The sequence below is a fragment of the Crocodylus porosus genome, unplaced genomic scaffold (assembly GCF_001723895.1).
Source record: "Crocodylus porosus isolate Cpor-Errol unplaced genomic scaffold, CroPor_comp1, whole genome shotgun sequence".
Classification (NCBI taxonomy): Eukaryota; Metazoa; Chordata; order Crocodylia; family Crocodylidae; genus Crocodylus; species Crocodylus porosus.
Window position 1 is genome coordinate 64,461,809 of NW_017728909.1, and position 21,122 is coordinate 64,482,930.

A 21,122-nucleotide genomic window follows, 5' to 3' on the forward strand; every position below is an offset into this window, starting at 1 on the left:
CATGTGCATTATAATTAACTACTTAAGTGTGCGGGGCGGATAGGCTTATATGCATTAGCTAATTGCGCCTGCTCAGAAAGTACTTTAGGTTACCAAAAGTTCAAACCTTCTCTGCCCCAAGGACAGGACCATTAAAAATTGCAATTTACTCTTATCTGCATGAGAACGCTAAGGCGTATATGCTTTACTGTAACAGATAGGAAATTTGCAAAACGGAGAGAGAGTGATACCTTAATACAAAGAGCCCTTAGTAGCTTCTCCTCCAACCTCCTCCTCCCACCAGGGAGAGCTGGCAGCTGTGCTGTTCTAACAACACTATTGATAACGCATTTTCAATAATATTTCTAACAATGTGGTCAGCAACATTTTTTAACAGTAAAGACCTGTGATGTGTGAGCCTATGCCATTAATTCTAGTTGGGTATAAAACTGTGATGCCTAATTATAATACTTTCAAACATTGATATTGCTAGTTTGCACTGCTGCTTGTTTTAACAGAAATAGCTTATTCTTTTAGGATCGGATAGGGAAGGATATTCCTCCCTGGTTTCAGTATGTGGGGCCCTGGACTTGTAGCACTTCTGTATAAAATGATAAAAGGCAGCAGCTCATTCCCCATCAATGGGTTTCTGATCCTTGCTTACTGAGCAGCTGTTTCACTGCAAGTGGGAGCACTTCTTCTGCTCAGATAACCTAATGCATGTTGATGCCATGCTAGGATCACTTTGGTTCATCTCCCATCTGTCAAGTGCCTGTTCACCCTACTCCATCACCCAAGGCTGGCTGTCTCCCATAGTGGAACATGTGCCTAGCTCCTGCTTCCTCACTTCCAGTTTGCTTGTTTCTCTTGCAGTGAATTCAGCAGCTTCTCTTCACTCTGCAGGGCCTATTCTCCTGTCTGTAATTAGTCCATTTGTTTTCACTCTTCCTGATCCCTGGTTTGATATTTTTTTAATGCATTGTAAAATTAACTTGATGCCTTTTACTGTCCCATTCTTTAAAATGTTTCACTCTCTCCATGTTCCTTGCTGTTTGGGGAAATCACTTAGCTAACATCTCAAATAAGCACTTTTCAGGTTCTTTTTCACTCCAATATAGAAAAGTGTTAATGAGAGTTGGGTTTCAAAATTCCCTGTCTCTTTTGGGATCCTCTTTGTGTGTATGACAAAAGAATATGCCAGAAATAATTAGAAATTACCAAGAGTTTATTACAGCACAAGTAAAATGATCAGTTCACAAATTAAATTAACTGAGTTTTTTGGATGGCTTTATCTTAGACTGAAAGCATTTTTTTTCTTCTGACTCTTTATAATTTGATATTGTATCATTTCTGTCTGCTGCACTGACTCATGTTTTCATTTTCAAATGTGATTATATTGGTGAATGTGGTGTTGTGTTCTTCTTCGCATTCTCTCCTTTTTTGCATTCTTCAGAACATGCATTATAGCCCTTTTATTTATGGACTCTTTAATTACAAGGTCACCTACCTTTTCTTTAACATAGTTCATTATATTATAAATATACTTAGTTCTACAACTCTGAGGTTTTTTTTGTAAGGACCTCTGTATATACAGGGATTTCTTTGTAGGACTGAGGTAGTGTGTAAATGAAGTATCCTGTAAAACTCTTTAGTTCTTGTATATTAACACTGCTTTTCTTGGCAGTATATCTGATTGTTTTATTTTATAATTCAGGCTCTCAACCTGACAAAGTGACTAGGATTAATAAGGATTTAAGGGTTCATGGTGAATAATAAACATTACTTGGCTATTCCAACAGTGGAATTTTGTATCTAAAAGATCCAAAGTAGTTTATGCATGCTTAAGTAGAGGAATATCAAAAAGGAGTACAGAAGCTCTAGTATTCTTTTCTGTCGATCATTAGTGAAAATGTTAATAGAACTGTATTTAAAATCAATGTTTAAAAAAAATTGAAAAATTGTAAAAGTGCTACAGTAATAATTGGAGGTCTGGAAAACACCACTGTAAATGGGGGGGACTAAAGGAACTTAGTTCATGTTTGAGCAGATGAGACATTGACTTGATCTTAGTGTATAAGGGCTCCGGGCGTGGGAGGGGGCAGCACTTTAATTAGAGTGGGTCTGACAACCTCTGTAATTAAAGTGCCATGGTGTCTCATATATCGTCGAATGAGCTTGAGTCAGGTGCCCCTGCCGCCATTTTTAAATGCAAGGAGACTGGAATATGAGATGCTGGAGTCTTCTAGAGTGTGCTAATTACCACACTCCAGTGACTCAATTGAGTAATCGATCTGCTTCGTCACACCGTCATTGCAGCATGTCAGAGCAGCCTCCACGCTCATGTACAGGCACCGTACCTGCATGTCTAAATTGGTAGAAGATCTCAGGTAGAAGAGGACTGTTTCTATTAGTAAAGAAAACATAATGAGACATGTTGGCTTGGTTAGACTATTGCACTAATGTGTTGGTACAGGTTTTGATGGACAAGATGACCTTGAATGACACTGTACCAGTTCATTGTTGCCACTATTTTTAAGTCTACATGATGCTATACAATGCTAGGGAGATGTACTCAGAGCACAACACAAATAATTCAGTTCCATAGTTCTGAACGTCGCTTAGGTTAGCAGTTATTTCCCCAAATTTTTACAGTGTTTAGTTTAATATTCAGTAGTTCCATGTTATGTAGTTAGTTCAACTGCAGTTATTTTTGTAGATTGGCATTTACCAAGAAATACATGTACCAAGAAATTTACCAAGAAATACACTTCAGTATCAGGTTGAAGGTTAAAGACAATATGGCATCTCTCTTATTTTATATTCTGAAGTACAGAATTACATGTGTGCCTACATTCCCTGAGAATGCCCTGTTCTGCCAAAGTACACAGATACACAATTATGTAGAAACGTTGGAACACATGAATGTTTTTATACCAGGCGTACATGCGTTTTTTAGAATGCAGTGCAAAACCTGTGTTTATGGCACAACCTAAAGCCTTTTCAAGTGAAATATTGGAGAATATTTGGCGTATGTGTTTCATTGAACACTGAGAGGCATAGAGCTCACTTACCATAATATAGGTGTATGATAATATATTAATGACAATATTTTCCTTCTGCCTGCAGAATACAACTGTCTCAGTGACAGATGGAATAGTTCAAGATGAGTTCTATACGACTTTGAAGATGAGCACTTACCTGGTAGCCTTTGTTGTTGGAGAGCTGAAGAATATAAGCCAGGAAACAAACAGGACACTGGTATGTTGTTTTCACTGTATAATTAAACTCTGTGCACAAATAAGTGGCTCATTTGTGGTTTTGCTAGACAGTCTTTTGACAGGAGATAGGCAGTGGTCCTTATACTGTGGGCTAGACCAGCTTCAGAGATTCTACCAAGTTGTGTGCGCCAGAACCTCCTAGCAGGTTTCTGTTTGCAGAACGTCTGCCAAGAGCAAGGGTATAAGCTACCCACAAAACTATCTGTACTGGACATGGAAGCGGGAAAGTTTGCTCTGGGAAGAAGTGATGTCAAGCTAGCCAGGAGATACGCCATTTTGTTGCATCTGCTGCTGGCCACCCTTTATTGGTGGAGTCCATGTGAAACCCAGGCTGAGCTTTTGGCACATACCACAAGGAGAAAACACGTGCGACACTTCTGCCATTCTTATCATGAATAGCTATTTCCACATAGCTGCTTATGGGAGCAGTGGGTACAAATGCCTAAATAGTCAATCTTGTCTTCAGTCTGTTACCCATATCCAGGCATCCAAACAAGCACATTGCCTATTAGGGTAAATGAAAACCAATTTTTTAAGTCAGTATTTTGGTCCCTGAAAAAGATCTGCTTTTTTTTTTTTGGTTTTGTTTGTTTGTTTTTTCAAGGATATTGAGACTCTAGCACAGGGGTGGGCAAAATGCGGGCTGAATGTGGCCCACCAGGCCATTCTATCTGGCCCATGGGGCCCCTAAAAAATTTAGAAAATTAATATTAATCTGCCCTGAGCGGTAAGTGGCCCACTGCCCAAAATAATTGCCCACCCCTGCTCTAGCATAGTCATTCTCAGCCAGGGTTTTATGGGACCTTGGGGTACCATGAGGCTCTTTTAAGGGTGTCATGGGGTGGCACTCCACATTAACACTATTAGGTTTGCGAACACCTATGCATGATCCGCATGATAAACCCAGAGATTTCAAATAGATTTCATTCTGACTTCTTGGGGTCTTTCTGAGGTCTTTTAATAGAAGAGTTGTGCCATTATATTTCCATAGTCAAAAAACGAGTGAAATTTGAAAAAATGAGTGATACTTTCTGAACGTGTCTAGAGAACCACTGATCAAGCAACTGCCGCTGACTTCATTTGATCTTTGCATGGCACTGTTGCAGGGATATATCCCAGTAGGTTAGTGGGTAACTCAAGTAATGGATACTAAGGAGCTTGACAGAAAGGAGAGTTATTATGGGGGGCACTCCATTATGTTGCTATACTAGAGCTGTTGGAGGTGGGAAGTCTCAGTGTAGAGAAAGCACTTATACTGTAGTTGCCTGGAGAGTGCCAAAGAGTAATGTGTTAACAAAAATGTGGAAGGGGACGGTGGCCACTGTCAAGTACACTGCTAGGAATAGTTATCTTTTAGACTGGTATGGCAGTATCATCTTCATCTCTCTTATCCAATATGCAGAAATAAAGATACAGGATTTTTATCATTACATTTCTCCGCCATTTTGGGCAAAATTCTAATTAGTGCCAATGGGTCAGTCTTCATTTGGTCTACCTTCTGGCAGCTTGATGGGTGATAATTTTTCTTATGGTTGTTATACTTTACTCTAAATTCCAGCCTTTCTCTTCTTTTTCCCCAAATTGCAAAGAAAATTTTAATTTATGAATCAAATACAAAATTATGCAGGTTTTTCTTCCTCTGTTTCTCAAGAGCCTGAAACAGCACCTTAGTGGTGTGAACTATTCTTGTCAGTGATATTAATTTGCAAATTGATGATTAAAAAGTTTGCATTTTAAGGCTATTTTAGTGCTATACAAAATATGTAAGAAAGGAGAGAGAATATTGCAGAGATGCCCAGTCTAATGGTGATCCATTTGGCTCTAGGGAGTGAGGTCTCTGAAGACTGTTACACAACTTAATTTTTTTCCTCCCGTCTGGTCAATGGAGGTAATAAAGCAGACCAGGAACACGTATGAATACAGCACATGAACACCTCTAACTTTGAACTAAGCTTAAGGAACCAGAATAGCCTGCATTAGCACACAGGCCACACTGAGAGAGCCAAATGTAAGGAAACCTGAAAATCTCAGGTGTGAATAAGATCCCCAGAGGAAGGTAAACCCAGGAGAGCCTATGAGGAAAACTACGGTGCCCAGCCCTCATATAAAAATGCTGCATTTTAAGACTCCATTATGCATCGTGGAACTGGATCAGACCTTGAGTGCTTTAAATTACTGCTTGTATGTGCATATGTACGTGGGCAAAGGAGCAGTGTAAATCCTTAAAAGGTGCTCTTTTTTGTAGTGCTTGGTACTTCTTGATAAAGTTTGTTTTTCCAGAAATGCCAGGGTGTTCTTAGGGTGGGGAGAGGGCGTGTGTGTGTACGGCCTCTGACAGACATTCAGGTTAAGATGCCATGGTATCTAAGCCTCAGTTCCAACAGTCGTGCCTTCTGCTTTGCCACATATACCATGCCACACAGGGATTAGATCCCTACTGCACTGTATCATGCCTTACTTCATCGTGATCCCGAGCTCTCCATCCACCAGGAAGTTAAGAACTAGGAGCTGATTGTCAGTTGAGAACAGGGATTGACCTGAGATCTGAAACCAGCCCCAGTCAGGTCTCCAGCCCCAACCAACAATCAGCCAATTGTCAAAACTACAGCTGGAATTTTAACTCTGCTTTGACCCATTTAAACTCTGCGTGCCGTCTATCTGAGTGGCACATGGTGTTTTAACTCAGCCCTGGCTCCTGGGGACCCTGGGACTCTCTCTCAGGCCCTGGGGCTGCTCCATGCTAGATCCTGACACTCAGTTGAGTGTTGGGATATGTCATGGGTCAGCCCCAACTGGCCACACGTTCAATTTAAGGCATTATACACATGAGCCCCAAAGATGTTGTACATTATATGTGGAATAACTTTGTGGCTCAACTGTATTATCACCTCTTAAATTGACTTTAATGTGTGACTGGGTTACTACTTAAGGTGCAATTAACCTGCTAATCATGTTTTAAATGTAATTTGGAAAAATAGGTTTGTGTGTCATAATGATCCATCGTATACCAAAGCCATTGTATGTGGTTTAACATACTATATAAAAATATATATACCTAAAAGGAATGATGTATAACTGGAAAATGTGTATTAGGGAGAAAATGTCACTCCCTGGTGCAAATGCTGAGTTTGTAAGGCTTTGGATGGAAAGAGTAGGGAGGTTAAAATGATAGAATTCCTGTACTGTCCAGTTGTGTAATAGCATTTGTCACTCCTCAGAGCTGTTGAATTGAGTGAGCCAGACAGAGAAGGATTGTGGTAACTGGTTCTGTAAAATCCTGTGGCCTCATCCCATAAGCTCCCTATATTGGCTTCAAAGAATCTAGTACCAAGGAGACCCTCAGACTTTCAAAGTAAAGGAGTCCCTGGTCTGTTTCATGCACTGAATCCAGGTTAAGGTGTGAGGAGACTTGTGCAAGTCATTCTCTCATGAGAATTTGTTCTTTGATACCATCCAAAGCACAATGACATGCATCAGGACCCAGACCAATGGTACATGCTTTTTTTCCTGTGGATGTGATGGAATAAACCTAGAATCTTAAAGTGGGGGTGGAAGGGACCTTAGGAGATCATATTGTCTGTGATCAAGGCACGATCATCCCAGATTAAACTATCGGAAGGGTGCAGATTCCTCAGCTTTTCTAGGTGGGCTGTTATCTTCACCCTGAGAGGTTTTTTTTTTTTTTTTCCTCCCCTGCTTCCCTCCCAATAGCCAATCTAAATTTCCCCTGCTACATACTTCAGCCACGGTCTATAAATGACAAAGCAGCTATAGTGAAAACTGTAGAAGTTTTAGTTTCAAATTTTATATATATATATTCAGAAGCATGCATGTATGTGTAGATATATGAGACTTCCATCAAATTAGAACCAAATCGGTAACCTTATCCACTCCAGAGAGGCTTTTACTTATTTTTGCTTTCTGCATCTATTTTCTTCCCCAGCCATTTGTGGTTGCTTCTCATTAAATATTTTCTTGCCTTTCTTTGTCCCAGGTATCTGTCTATGCCATGCCACAGAACCTAGGCCAAGTTGAGTATGCCTTAGATACAGCAGTGAAGTTCCTGGAATTTTATCAAAAATATTTTTATATAGACTACCCTCTTAAAAAATTAGGTAAGATCTTTTGTTTTTCCTATTAATTAAAAAAAAGCCACCCAATTTCCCATAACATTTCTAAGTAGTATAATTTTTGTTGTACTTTCAATTGAAACTGTTGTATATTTAAAAAAACCAGAATAATGGACAAATAACCTCCCGGCTCCAAACATCTAAAATCTATTTAATAATAATTTCAGACATGTTTTGACTAGGGCTGTCAGTTAATTGTGATTAATGCCCGTGATTAATGCGTTAATTTAATTTTGTGTTAATTTTTTTACTGAGTGTTAATCACTCCTGGTGATGGGGGGGGGAAGTACCCCCTTTCCCCTGCCAGTGTTGCAAAAGCAGCCTCTGTCCCATCGCTGGTGCGTACCTGCCTGAGCTGCTGGTAGAAAAGCATCCCCCCCTGCCCCCTCCCCCCTCCCAGTCAGGGTCCTAGGAGCACACTCTCACCTGGATGCAGGTAAGTGTATGTGGGGGACGGGTTGGAGGGCCAGGTTTAGGGTTTGTATATGTGTGTATATCCAAAAATATTTATAATAAATTGGGATTCTTTTATTGTTTAACTGCCCAATTGAACTTGTGTTTAATTGCAACTATTTTTTTTTCTGTCTGAATTAATTATGATTAATTTTTTTAATCATTTGACAGCCCTAGTTTTGATGTTTTTTGAATTTGGTATGTGGAAATAGTTCCCAGAAGTCTGTGTCCTTTGGGCTTAAGAAAGATGATTACTATTAAATGTGGAAAATTCAGCGTACACCTGACACCAAACATTCAAAAAGATGCACAGAATTCTATTCATGTTTCAGATTTTTCTGTCTAAATCCCTGCCAAATAACTTCTCAATATACATTGCTTAAAGTCAATGGGATGACTTCTGTACTTAAAGCTAGTGCATGACTGTTTGCACATCAGTTCCTAAGCAGTAAGATTTATCAAATTGACTTGAAATGTGGCATTAGTGTGAAGCAGTGGCATAAAAAACATGGTTTATTTCCTTTTCAGATTTGGTAGCAATTCCTGATACTGAAGCAGGTGCTATGGAAAACTGGGGTTTGCTCATCTTTCGAGAGACAACACTCCTTTATGACAACAAAACCTCTTCAGCAGTTGACAAAAAGCTGGTAACAAGAGTCATAGCTCATGAGATGGCCCATCAGGTACTAGACTGAAATATTGATAATGATCCTGTTTTTAAATGGTATTTTTACCAGTGCAGCTTTCTGTCACTGAAATGCACAGAAAAGGTAACAATAACTTAGCTTACTGCACTAGATAAAAGGCTTGCAGATCTATTTCTCTATTGCAGTAGGAAAATAGCATTGGTACAATCTACTTCCTGGGTTGTCTGTGCAATAACAGATCTATATGCTGTAGGGCTTGTAGTAAAACCAGTGGATATTTGTGCACCTGCTCGTACTGCAGTGAGTAAAAGTCAAAGGTGTTCTAGTTCAAAAGCGCACCACCGCCATTTTCTACATGTTGACATGCATTTTGCCACTTGTACAGCTGCATGCAACACAGCACAGTGCAAGTCGGTTCAAATGCAAAGCAGACTCCAGTCCACCAGATCTTTAGCATGTCATGGGATGAAAACATATATGTATAAATGCCCTATAGGGCATGCTATAGGGCTTGTAGTTTAGCTCTTTGTAAAATTTGGGAGATGGGGATTAGTTTGTTTATATACATCATACCTTTAATTATTCACTATCCATTTGTTATATGGAGGCTGAAATTCATTTTTTCTGTGATTGCATGTGTGAGGGAAATTCATGTATGCGTTTGTTTTCTTAGTGGTTTGGTAATCTAGTAACTATGGAGTGGTGGAACGATCTTTGGCTGAATGAAGGATTTGCTACTTTTATGGAATATTTAGCCTTGAAAGAAACTTTCCCAGATCTACATAGTGTAAGTACTGCATTTTATCTGACATCTTATTCCCTTTTTAAGGATAGAAAAGACTGGTTTAATTCTAACATTAAATGACTAACTCAATGTATTTTTCATGAGTTTTACCTTGGAATTCATCATCTAACATACTATACATAGGGTGACTTACTAATGAAATTATTGTATTAAATGGTATGAAATCTAAAAACTTATTTTAAAAGCCAGCCAGATTTTCAACAGTCTGTACATTTCCCGTTTCCCCCCCTGTGCTGTCTGCATTTTTATATAAAGCAGTATAAAGCAGATAAATAGGTCTGTGTTTCTAGGTGTTGCATAATATTGAATGCTAAGGACCAGATCCAGGAAAAGCATTTGGGCTATTTCTGCATGGTAAAATGCAATGCTCTGCAGATACCTTGAGTTAGCTGTGAATCCATTAGCTGAGGTATTGAGTCTGCGTGGCATGAGGCACTGCTGTGCAGAGATACCCAAGCTACAGAAGCAGTCATGACAGCATAAGCGAAGCACCTGGGATAATGAACGTTTTGAGGAGTAGGGTATTGGGTCAGGTCTTAAGCTAATGTGGCTGTACAGCTTTTGGTTCTTGAGCTAGCCGAGGCAGAGCCAGGCTAGGTAGCTGCCCAGTGCTGCTTTTTGCTGTATATGTTGGGGGCCTAAAGTGGAATTTAGATGGTATTTGGATGCCTGCTAGGTCCTAAGGAAGGACTATTTATACATTTTATATTACGGAGGCACTGGATACAATGCTTAAAAATGAGGGGATCAGAGGAGTGCCCACCTCACTTGGCTACAAAATCTTGAACTCATGTAGGCACTGAAGTTCAGAAGAGACTTTGTGTTCCAGACATGCACAGAAACATTTCAACGTTTCGCTTTGGAGGTGTCTATACCACTCAGTGTGCTGGCTGCAAATCCTAAGTCTTGGTACCCAACTCCTCCTCATTTTTTGTACAGAAAACTCAGGCTATGTCACTACAAACTTGGTATACGAGGCAGTTGTGCCCTGGTATCCTGCTCAGCACAGGATAATCCTTCAAGCAAAAGCAATGTAGTTGTATTTGCATATGCAGTTCTAAGTAAGGGAATTAGCACTGCTGCAGCATGAGTGTGCTAGAAAATTGCCTGGTGTAGTAGATTTACAGATTTACGCTTGCCCGTATGTGCTTAACTTGGGCTTGTACATTCTACTCCTGGAACCAGGCATCATACACAAGCCTGTTAGTAGCAGATGCCCATCTGAAAATTGTCTTTATAGGTGTCCTCCAATTCCCACTGCAGCATATATATTGGAATAGGAAATAGAAATTAAAAGCTAGCTCCAGAGTTTACTGCTGAATCATCATGCTTCACACAGTGTGTGTCTGTTTTAACCTACCTGCTCCATGTATGTATATCTAATTTAGGGTCTCCTTGCTGCTCTTACTTCTGTATGAAGTTATGTACATATACAGCTTATTTGAAGCCTTTGGTTTCACCACTTGGTGGTGCTAAGAAACAAGGAAAAATGTCTACACAGTCTACAAAAATATTAAATCTAAAAAAATACTTAAAATACATTTTAGTTCAGTGTAATTTGATCACTGCATGCATGCTGGGGAGAGAAATAGTTTGTGTAGAGACTGAGTCTTTGGCCTTGAGTTCTTGTTGACATGTTATGCTTCTTCCTGGGCATTGCAAAGATTGGCTTACAAGGTGTTGGCCAGAGGTATAACAAGACAGCTGGGAGCCCAGTGGTGACTTATAACTATCACTACATTGGCAGTATGGCTGTGTTAGCAACTGCTATTTTTCTGCCCCTTCCCCCCTCCCCCGAAGCCGGTGCCTGGGAGGGAGTGAGGCAGGGGCAGGTGCTATCCAGTCAGAGCAAAGTGCAGATCAGAGTTGTGAGTGGCTCGTCTGGGGGCATGGGGAAGCGGGGATAGCTCCTGCTGCTGCATGCATCCCTGCGGGAGGCAAAGAGGGGTATGTGCCCCCCAGATCTGTGCGCAGGGTGAGGGCAGGCTGCCTCTGGGCTGGGGGTGTGCTTGGGGCAGGCATTGGCAGCGCAGGGTTTGAGGGGGGCGTTCTACAGGGTGGGCTGCAGCCACCCCAGAATTCACCCTCCTTCCCAGCGCCTCTGCTGTCACCTGCCCTGAGCACAGCCCCAGACCAATGCCCCCACTGGAAAGAGCCTGATGCTGCCCCAGCCTGCAGCAGCAGCCCACCCTGACCCCACGCACACATCTGGGGGGTACACACTCCCCATGCCTCCCTCAGGGGTGCACACTGTGGCGAGAACTGCTTCCCACTCCCTGTGCCCCCTAGACAAGCCGCTCACAACTCCATCCCGCACTCTGCCCCGGCTGGACAGCGCCTGCCTCAGCCCCACTCCCTCCCTCACCATGGGAGCTTCAACCTGCCCCCCCATGCCCCTTCCCTTCCCAAACAGACTTACCAGCTGGACGCTCTGCTCATCATTGGTGCTGATACGCGTTGGACTAATGTATCGGTAGACCTCTACACCTGAGTTATACAAGTTATATGAACTGTAGTTGTCAGTCTGTGAGTAAGTTTCTGCTGTCACAGGTTGGGATGAAAAGGGTTAATTGTAGTTTGCTGTCTCCTTTTGGCATTGTCCTATAAATCAGGGTGAATGTCAATAAAAAAGAGGAAAACTGAGAGTCCATGTTCAGAAGAGCGTTAGATGGTTAGGTCACTATTCCAGGTCCACAGGGAAGAGAACAGTTAAAGTTTTCTGCTGCAACTACTCTGAATTCTGGCTCTGAACTTCAGGTGACTGAAAGAGTGCTTCGACTTGACTTCAGCTTAAGTCAAATTAAGTTCTAATTCTCATTAGGGCATAAACAGCCTGTTTGGGGTTTTTTTTTTTAAATCTAGGATGAAGATTTGCTGAATTTACAATTCAAGACCATGAGGAAAGACGCCTTGAACTCCTCTCATCCAGTTTCCTCTGCTGTCCAGTCTTCAGAGCAGATTGAAGAAATGTTTGATGCACTTACATATATTAAGGTAATTCCAAATGTTTTGAAAATATAAGAACATATCCTAAATGGCACCAGAAGAGACTACAGGGTTATTTCTGTTCTCCACCCCTTCCTCCTCACTCCCCCAAACACAGTCTAAGTATGGGAAATAACTTAGGCTTTAATGCAAAAAAATCCTTCATAATTAGGGTGGGGTGCCTTGGTCAGGAGGATGTAATTGCTATAAAACTACTTTCCCCTTCACCTTTCAGTCCTGTGTTGGGCAGAACTCAGTTATATCCTGAGATATATTCCAGATATTTATTTTATTATTTATTTAATTCTGTGCATGTTCTTCATGTTCACCTTACCTAAATATGTTTCCAGTTTAACTGAAAGAAGAATAAACCCAGAATTCACACACTATCGTGAATTAAGCAGTTAGTTTTAAAATTGCCAGATTTGTTGGCTCAGGAAAATAGGTGTGGAAGGGACCTCACGTGGTCATTTAGTTCAGTCCCTCACTCAGTGCAGGATCATCCCTAAGTAAACTGTCCCAGTGAATTGTCTGTGTAACCTGCTTGTTGAATCTCTATCCCTAGAACTTTTCACAGCTTCCTTGGTATCCTGTTCCAATGCTTAACAACCCTTATGATGAGAGAGATTTATTTCTAATCTCCAACCTAAATTTCCCTTGCTGCGGATTGAGGCCATTGCTCCTAGTCCTGTCCCTTGCAGCCACAGAAAAAAAATCCTATCTGCATCTTCTTTATCATAGCCCTTCAGGTATTTGACGACTAACTTTAAATCCCCTCCCCTCAGTCTTCTCTTCTCCAAACTAAATAATCCTAGCTCTTTCAGTCTTTCCGTGTAAGTCACCTTCTTCAGGGCTCTAATAGTTTTTGTTGCTTTCTGATGGACTCTTTCCATCCTACCCACATCTTTCTTGAAGCATGCGGCCCAAAACTGGACACAGTACTTCATGTGCTGAGTAGAGTGGAAGAATCATCTTCCTTGATTCTTTGCAAGTAACACTTTTGTTATACAATCCAGTAAACTCAGCCAAAAATTACTGTCAGTTTGGTAGTGGCTGTAACCAAGTTAAAGCTTTGGTCGCAAGGAGAGAACGAGTAAATACTGAGGAGTGGGTTCTGCCCTGCATGCATACCCAGCATGGAGCCAACTCCTGCTAGCTACTCCAGCATCCCCATGCCTCCCTCATTCTGCTGTGGATATTAGTTTCCTCACTTAAAAAACACATTCCAATTTTGGATGGCTAATATTTGAAGGAAAAAGAGGTGAGTGTATGTAAATACAGTGCATGAATAATTCAGAAGGAAAATATTCTGTGTTCTAAAAATTTTATACCAGACTTCTAAGAATAGTATATAGGGTAGTTTTGAACACATTTTTAGTTGCTGGGGGGGTTGCTGGAGTTTTATTATTACAGTATTAATATTTATATATCTTCAGTGTATGCTTTAGTACTAACTGTGTGAAGTACATCTGTACATGCCTCAAGGTCGGCTTGTGTTCATCTGCATTAGAATATGTAATTTTTCTGTCCTCGGGCCATTTATTGACTAGGTAGCTCTGATGCAGGAATGTTGCCACAGGCTTGCTCGGTGACCTTGATGGATGTGAGATTTAAATTTAGTGTTCAGTTTTTTGCAAAACTGGCTATTTGGAATGCTTGTTTCACAAAATCTCTTTGCTTTTCAAGTCTTTAAACAAGCTGCATCTGTACTTGTTAGCATTCCTCCTTACTATGTTCCATTTTACCAATGTATCTTACTTTTTTCTGTTTGCTCTGTGTATGCATTTTAGTTACTTGTGTATTTATATCTCACACCATCTGTCACAAGGGCAGCAACCTACAGTTCTTAATAATACTGTCAGTGAAATCTGTAAAGCACCAAAGACCCATTCACTAGAGCACCATTTATTTTACGTGGAAGAAGCATACACAGGTTAAAGGCTTCAAGTACTGTACATTTCTTTTTCTCTTACAAATTTATTTTTAGGGGGCTTCTCTTTTGTTGATGTTGAAAAACTATCTTGGTGAGGATGTTTTTAAAGCTGGCATTCAGAATTATTTGCTAAATCACAGTTACGGATCCACCCAAAGTGATGACTTGTGGGACAGCATGAATGAGGTAACTGTCCAAGTTATGTTATTAATCTTGTTTTGTACATGATGTATTACACTGGGAAATGAAAAGTGTTTTTCCCCTTTGTATTACTGCTGCTAAGTAAGCCTGTAAACTATTTGAAAGCTTATTATTGCTTATTATTGATCATGATGACTGTTCAGGTTTTCTGTATCATCCACAAACATAAATGAGCAATGGTGATGCCTAGAAGAAAAGCTTCCAATACTGCTAGTACTCCTTTCAGTCTTCTCTTGAAAATAGTCCTGGGATGGGGTAGCATAGACCACAGGTGGGCATTCATTTCTGTTGATAAGAAACGTTGTGATATTCTTACCAAGAGAAAGTCTGCAAACTGTAGCATATGCATGTCCAGACCCCTGGCTGGAGAGTGACACAGGCAAGCTCTCCATTTAGAAGACTGCTCCGTGGGACACTCCCACCCATTGGGGAACCCATTACTTGGTAGCTAGTCATCTCCTCTGCCTGGGAAAGGGGTAGGCTGTCAATAGGCAGCTCTCCAGCTTTTAAATTGCCATGTGTACAGTCCTGGTGACTTTTCTTCCAGAATAAATATAATGTATTTTTGTGGACATAGTGCTTGTATTGCAAGCACAGAACCTACGTACACTTCACTTACAAGAGGAGTTCTCTTGAAGTCAGTATGACTAGACAGGAGTAAAGTTACTCAATTGCTTAAACATTTCCAGGATTTAGATCTCAGTATAGAAGAAAAATTAGAATTGAGTTTCCTCTAGTAAAAATTGAAAGGTGAGATTTTTCAAAAGCTCTTGTTGTTGCCCTACTTTACTGCTTAACTCAGTGGTTCCCAATCTTTTTTTCACATGCACTGCTGCTGGGAGCGGAGTACAGTGGTGGCAGGCCAGGGGCGGTGGAGTTCCTGACCCACTACGCAGCTCATCTTTTCTGTGCAGTGCTGCTGGCATTGCCTGTGCAACCCGCATTTGGGTCACGACCCGGGGTTGTGAACTGGTGGCTTAATTGATGATGCAGTTTATTCCGATGGGAAATCAGTCCCTTATGATTAATTTCAGTTGGAAGGTCTTGATTTTCTTCATCGCTAAATGCAAAGTCCACAGCTTTTGCATAGTCTCCCAAACAGAGGAAAAGTAAACAAAAGGAAGAAACAGGCACATAAATATTAAAAGAAATCCTCAAAAAAACCCAAGTAAACTATTTAGCCCATCCCGTAGGAGAAAAAAAAATCCTTGTCAGGATTCTTCCTACTTTTAGTGAATTTAGGAGTAACTGAGGTATACCATTGAACGTTAACATGCTTAAAGTATAAGCTGTTCAATTATTTCTGGGTTGAGGGGAATGGGATTTGTTGTTGTTTTTTGAACAGGGTGGTTTTAATGGCACTAAATATATGTATTAGCCTGGTGCCACACATTGTAGAGAGAAGCAAGAAGACTAATGTCTTTTAATCACAATGTTACCAAAGAAACAAAGATTTAGGAATGGGAAAAGCAAAATGATTTGATGGAGCTGTTGGGCAGCATTTATTAAGTACTTTGCTGACTGGACCAGGTCATGTAGGTCTTAAAACATATTATGAAGGAGGGACAGTGATAGAGCAGAACAGATTGGGTGGGAGAAGGTTTTCCAGGTTTACAAGGAGAACAGCTAGTAGAAGGGACAAAGGAGGAGGATGTGAGGGGAGAATCTGTCTGTGCAGCTAATCTTAAAATGAAGCTTGATCAGTTTATGGATCGTCATTGCCTGTGATTAATAGGGTACCGAACTTAGTGATGAAAAAAGTAGATGAAATATAGCTCTTCTGGATACAGTAGTAATAACTCAGAAAATAAATTGCTCATTATTCATTATTCTGCACATGCAGAGCTCCATTGTGTCCAATATGCTTGTATAGGGGTTACTCCCTGGATCAGGGCATTAGTTTCCATATAGGTAGAGAGGAGAAAATGCATAGCTGTTTTATAAACTACTTTACTGTCTGGGGTGAAAATTGAAGTATCAATAAAAATGTAAATGTTCCTTATGATAAAAGCATATTAGCAAGATATATGGGGAGATGGATTAATTATTTAAGAGTGGCAAATGGTAGGGTGGGGAGTAAATACTGAAGGCTTCTAAATTAAAATGGATTGTTTAACCGCAGATGGAAGTCTCAACATGTAAGCATGTCTGACTCTGTTAATTCAGTTCCTAATATTTATTCTACAATAATTTAAATATTCTTCTAATCTAGAACATTATCAGAATTCTGGAGAAACAAAGTAAAAAGAGTGCAATGCCATAAAATGTTTTGCATATGTACTTTAGTTTATTTGTACCTATTCCCACCTCACCTTAGTCTATGCAGAATTCTCTTTCTTGCTCAGGTGTCACTTGGGTTCCTTCCCCCCTGCCCTCCCAAGAAAATAAAATTTGTTCATCATTCTTACTACTAACTGAATTGGCAGGCCAAAGAGTCTGTACAGAAATTTAATCTCTCTTCTTGCATTAGTATAAATTCCAAGTTGACTCTCATCTAGTGAGCTGTGAGGAGATGGTTGAAAAAGACAGGTGGACAATACTGGTCAGTTCCTTCCAGAGTGTGAATGTGAATGTTTGTTTTTTATAGATTACCAATGGAACACTAGATGTAAAAGCAATGATGAGAACCTGGATTCTGTACACAGGATTTCCACTAGTGACTGTTAAAAGAAAAGGAAAGACCATTCACGTGGAACAGGAGAGATTTTTACGAAGTACGGGATCGGAGAATCAGACTTCATCTGCAAGGTTATTCCACAAACGCATACCCCACTGCAGCTTACCTTTTAGTCATGTAATTTAACTGTTGGGAAAGTTCATATTCCTCTTTGACAAAGTCCAGTAATTCCTCTGATGGCACTCTAAGGAGAGTGAGTCACCGCAGTGCACACAATCTTTGTTATATACCTTGAACAATGATTGGCAATTCCTGTAAATTGGCATTTACAGACAGTTTTGTAAATGTAGAAATGAAATATAGGGTGTTGACAGGCATTTACTTGTAGTGGTACCAAGTGCTGAGGCACAAAAATATAGTGGAGCATATATGTGTTCCAGGACCCTGGGTGGAGAGCTATAATGTCTCCTCAAAAGTGAATTCTTTAGCCAAGAGGGCAATAGGGTCTGTTTCATGGGTTCCCCCCCACTCCTAGGGGAGCTGAGTAACTACCAGCCCGTCCTCTGCCCCACTGTCACTGATCAGTTGGAAGCTGCTGAAAAATAGCAGCTACCCAAGATAGTCCACCTGCTGGTGGGGCAGCAGGGGCGAGGAGAACCAGTGCTTGGGATCTTGTAGAGGCAGCAGAGATCCTTTACCCTATCCCCTCCCCACCCCACCAGGCTTCTGCCCTGGAAGATGGGGTGGGGAGTGGAGAACTGTGGGATGCTGGAAGTCCTAGAACTCCTTTAGCACCATGTATAACCTTATAGGCATTGCACATAATGCTACAGAATTGAGATGTTCCTCTTCAAAAGGAGTAGTACCATTTCCATCTTTATAGTGCTACAAACAGATTGAATGTAGTGCTGCAAATGTTAATGCCTGTCCATGGCTATCAAGAGCTCCAAAATCTTAAAATTTGCTTTTGTATAATGAACTGCAATAAGCACTAGAGTAATTCTCAGGATTTGTTTGTTTTTGTTCTTTTAGTTTTTTGTTGGGGTGTTTTGGTCTGTATAAAAGTAGTTCTTCCAAGAAGTTCCATTTATCAAGCCTTCTGACTCAAGTAATTGGGTACAAAAAGGGCAGGTGCATGAGGACTGAGGCAGGAAGTGGTTTGGAAGAATTCTGCAAGGATCCCAGGTGTTAAAGGATTTTGGAGAAGTTCCAGAAGAGGAAGTGATTTGTTACTAGACTAAGACTTCAGGTTGAGTGTTGACACAGAGCAATATAGAAAGCAGAAAACAAAGCTCTCCGTTTACGTATGAATTCACATTAATATGATACCTTGTTTAGGTGTATTTTTCATCACAATAAAGGCTGAGAAGGCAGTAGCTCTTTTTTATAGTGTTGAAATACTGAAGTGAAGATAAAATAACTGAAAACCACAGAGCTCCTTTATTTGCAATGGCATTTTGGTACCGTGAACTTTTACCTTATTATTTAACAAGGCAAAGACCTTCTCAAGTCTGACATGTAGAGCCAAACCCTTGGAAATGTTGTTTTACCTTACTGATGTTGAAGTTTAAGGGGGTTTGGGGATGTTTGCATCTTGCAGATGTTGTCCTAAAATAAATTTGTCTCATGAGGAGTTTGTGCCGTGTCTCTTCCTGTTTATTTTGGAGGTAGAGGTGACATGAAAAAAAGTTGTAAATTGTTCCTAAAAGCTTTTCAGGTAGTTGGAATGTTTTGCATATTAACCCACGTCATCCCTCTCAGTCGTGTTACATCTAGTGACAACAAAAATTCCAGTGTTACATGGAAGATTAATGTATAATCTTCTACTTGTGAATTTTTTCCATAACTGATTACTTTTCACTAATGAGATTTGAATCGCGACTCTTGTTCTTGAATTTTGCAAATAAATTCCATGCAAAACTGTGGAACAAGACAGAGGGGATGAAGGAGCGAAGGTCTTGTGAACAAAATATTAGGCTGGGAATGAAATGCTGTAAGTTCCATTCCTGTCATTGTGACAGATTTTTGGTGTGGATTTGGCTAAATTACTTACTGTTACTAGTTGGTGTGCTACAGTGCAAAAAGAGAATAAGGATACATTTCTACTTCCCAAAGAAAATTTGAAGATAAAAATTCATTGATGTCTGTGAACCCTTCGAATCCTGAGGTGACTGAGAGCATAGAATAGATTCCTTTAACCTATGATGGTGTTCAAATGCCAGTAATGTGTTAAAGCAGTTTTTAAAAAGTAAATGACTGAGACCACCAACAAATAGAAAACTTGATTACATTCATCTTTCATTAATATTGTATAATATGTCTGTAAAATATATATATTTTTTTCTTTTACAGTTACCTGTGGCATATTCCTCTTACTTACATGACTAGCAACCACAACCTCACTTTTCATTTTCCTACTGTATATTTACTGAACCAAAAGTCAGGTAAGTGATTTGGAGCCTCTCTAGTAAATTTATGTAGTGTACACAGGCTAACTTCCTTTTGTAAATTATCAGTCTTTTGTCTGCATACCCTTGAGTAGGTCTTGAAGTGAAGGGTGTACAGTACAGTGGCAAAGAAAATAACATCTGTGGGTAAAAAATAACAGCATATCAGCAATATTTTTGTAAGTGGAGCAAATTAAACTTTTTATAAATGGATGAGATTATAGTCAGCTATCAGTTGGTAGTATCAAACATTGTTGCATTAAAACGTTAGTGCCTGTATTACAGAGTGCACTGGTGGATGGTAACCATTCCAGGAAAATTTTTTCCTCGTCCATGACTGATGCAAATGGCTGGGAGCAAAACATAGACCTAGATGTTTTTCCCCAGCCTGACAGGCTGTGGAGTGTTCTTTGTAGAGTCAGTCCTGAGAAATTTAACCACCTCACATAGCTATGGGTGTGAAGAAACATTTTTCCCTTCTCAGGTATTATTTGTTTTATACCTTAAAATAATCCATTCTGGAACTTAAATTTATTTTGATCTTCTTTTTCCTGTGGTGGTTATTTTGAATCTCTTGAGACTAATCTGTACGATGTCGTACAGTGGTAGTATTGTACCAAAAACATTTAGCTACCTTACCATTGACTTCATTGGCATCGGGGTATCTTCATTGACTTACTTTTTACGGGTTGAGGATGAAGCCCATTCTTCAAAATACCTTTAATCTTGCTGTTATTATTGGTCCATACTTCAGTGATATGTTGTGTGCAATGTCTCTCCCACCTCTTATTATTTTGAAGGAAGCCTTCCAAAATTAAAGGTGAATGCTTAGTGCAAGTCTGAAACCTTTAGCGTTACTTTAAAATAGCATATATATGTACATCCCCATAAAAGAATTTTTTCCAACTCTTAAAAGTACAGTAGCTTAATGAAGTAGGGATTTTTTGTTTTGTTTTGACAGTGGCATTATTCAGTTCCACTGAGCTGTTTCTGGATCTTTGTCATTTGACATGATAGTTAAAAAGTTGATTGCTACCTGACATATTGAAAAACCAAGTTAATTTTATGCATCTGCACTTTGCTTCATTGCAGTTAGTAGTCAAGGACCATATTTACTCTAATCCAAGGCAGGGTTTTTTCCCCCATTTAACATGAGGTGATGGGGGTGGTGGCAGGCAGCAGGGAGTGCATCTACTATACTGTAATGGCTTTAATATTCTAAAAAGCACAATCCAGGTTTAACAAGGCACCTGGAATTTAAAATCAACATGTGGATGCAATGAGTCTGTACTTTGCAAATCCATGCAAATCTATCTCTGTGCTCTGAAACTGTGTGCCATCCATATTCTGTCTGTATTTGCATGTTATAGAAATTTTGGTTTTTGTTTGTTTTGGTTTTTTTGCTGAGGGGAGTTGTGTGTGAAATGGAACCAGTGGATTACTATTACAATGATTGCTTTGTAACTGGGAACTGTGGGGATTGTTATAGACCTGAAAAATGGGCCATAGAATTAGTGCTCATGAGTGAGGATTTTTTTTTCTTCTTAGCAGAACTCTTGAGTTGCAGCCCACTTGTTTTGTGTCAGAATCTGGCATTTAATAACATAAATTATCATGGAAGTATTTTTTTCTTAATCTTGTATCTAA

At 40.0% G+C, this 21,122-nt stretch overlaps 1 protein-coding gene across 1 annotated transcript in view; it reads left to right on the plus strand.

The window, feature by feature from the left end:
* Positions 1-21,122, plus strand: part of LNPEP (leucyl and cystinyl aminopeptidase) — an 84,306-nt gene that overhangs the window by 42,321 nt on the left and 20,863 nt on the right. The window contains exons 4-11 of the mRNA XM_019532408.1: positions 3,106-3,237; positions 7,252-7,372; positions 8,369-8,523; positions 9,161-9,274; positions 12,155-12,286; positions 14,265-14,396; positions 16,999-17,159; positions 19,381-19,472. Coding sequence (XP_019387953.1) covers positions 3,106-3,237; positions 7,252-7,372; positions 8,369-8,523; positions 9,161-9,274; positions 12,155-12,286; positions 14,265-14,396; positions 16,999-17,159; positions 19,381-19,472 — 1,039 coding nt within the window. The remainder of the gene's footprint in view (positions 1-3,105; positions 3,238-7,251; positions 7,373-8,368; positions 8,524-9,160; positions 9,275-12,154; positions 12,287-14,264; positions 14,397-16,998; positions 17,160-19,380; positions 19,473-21,122) is intronic.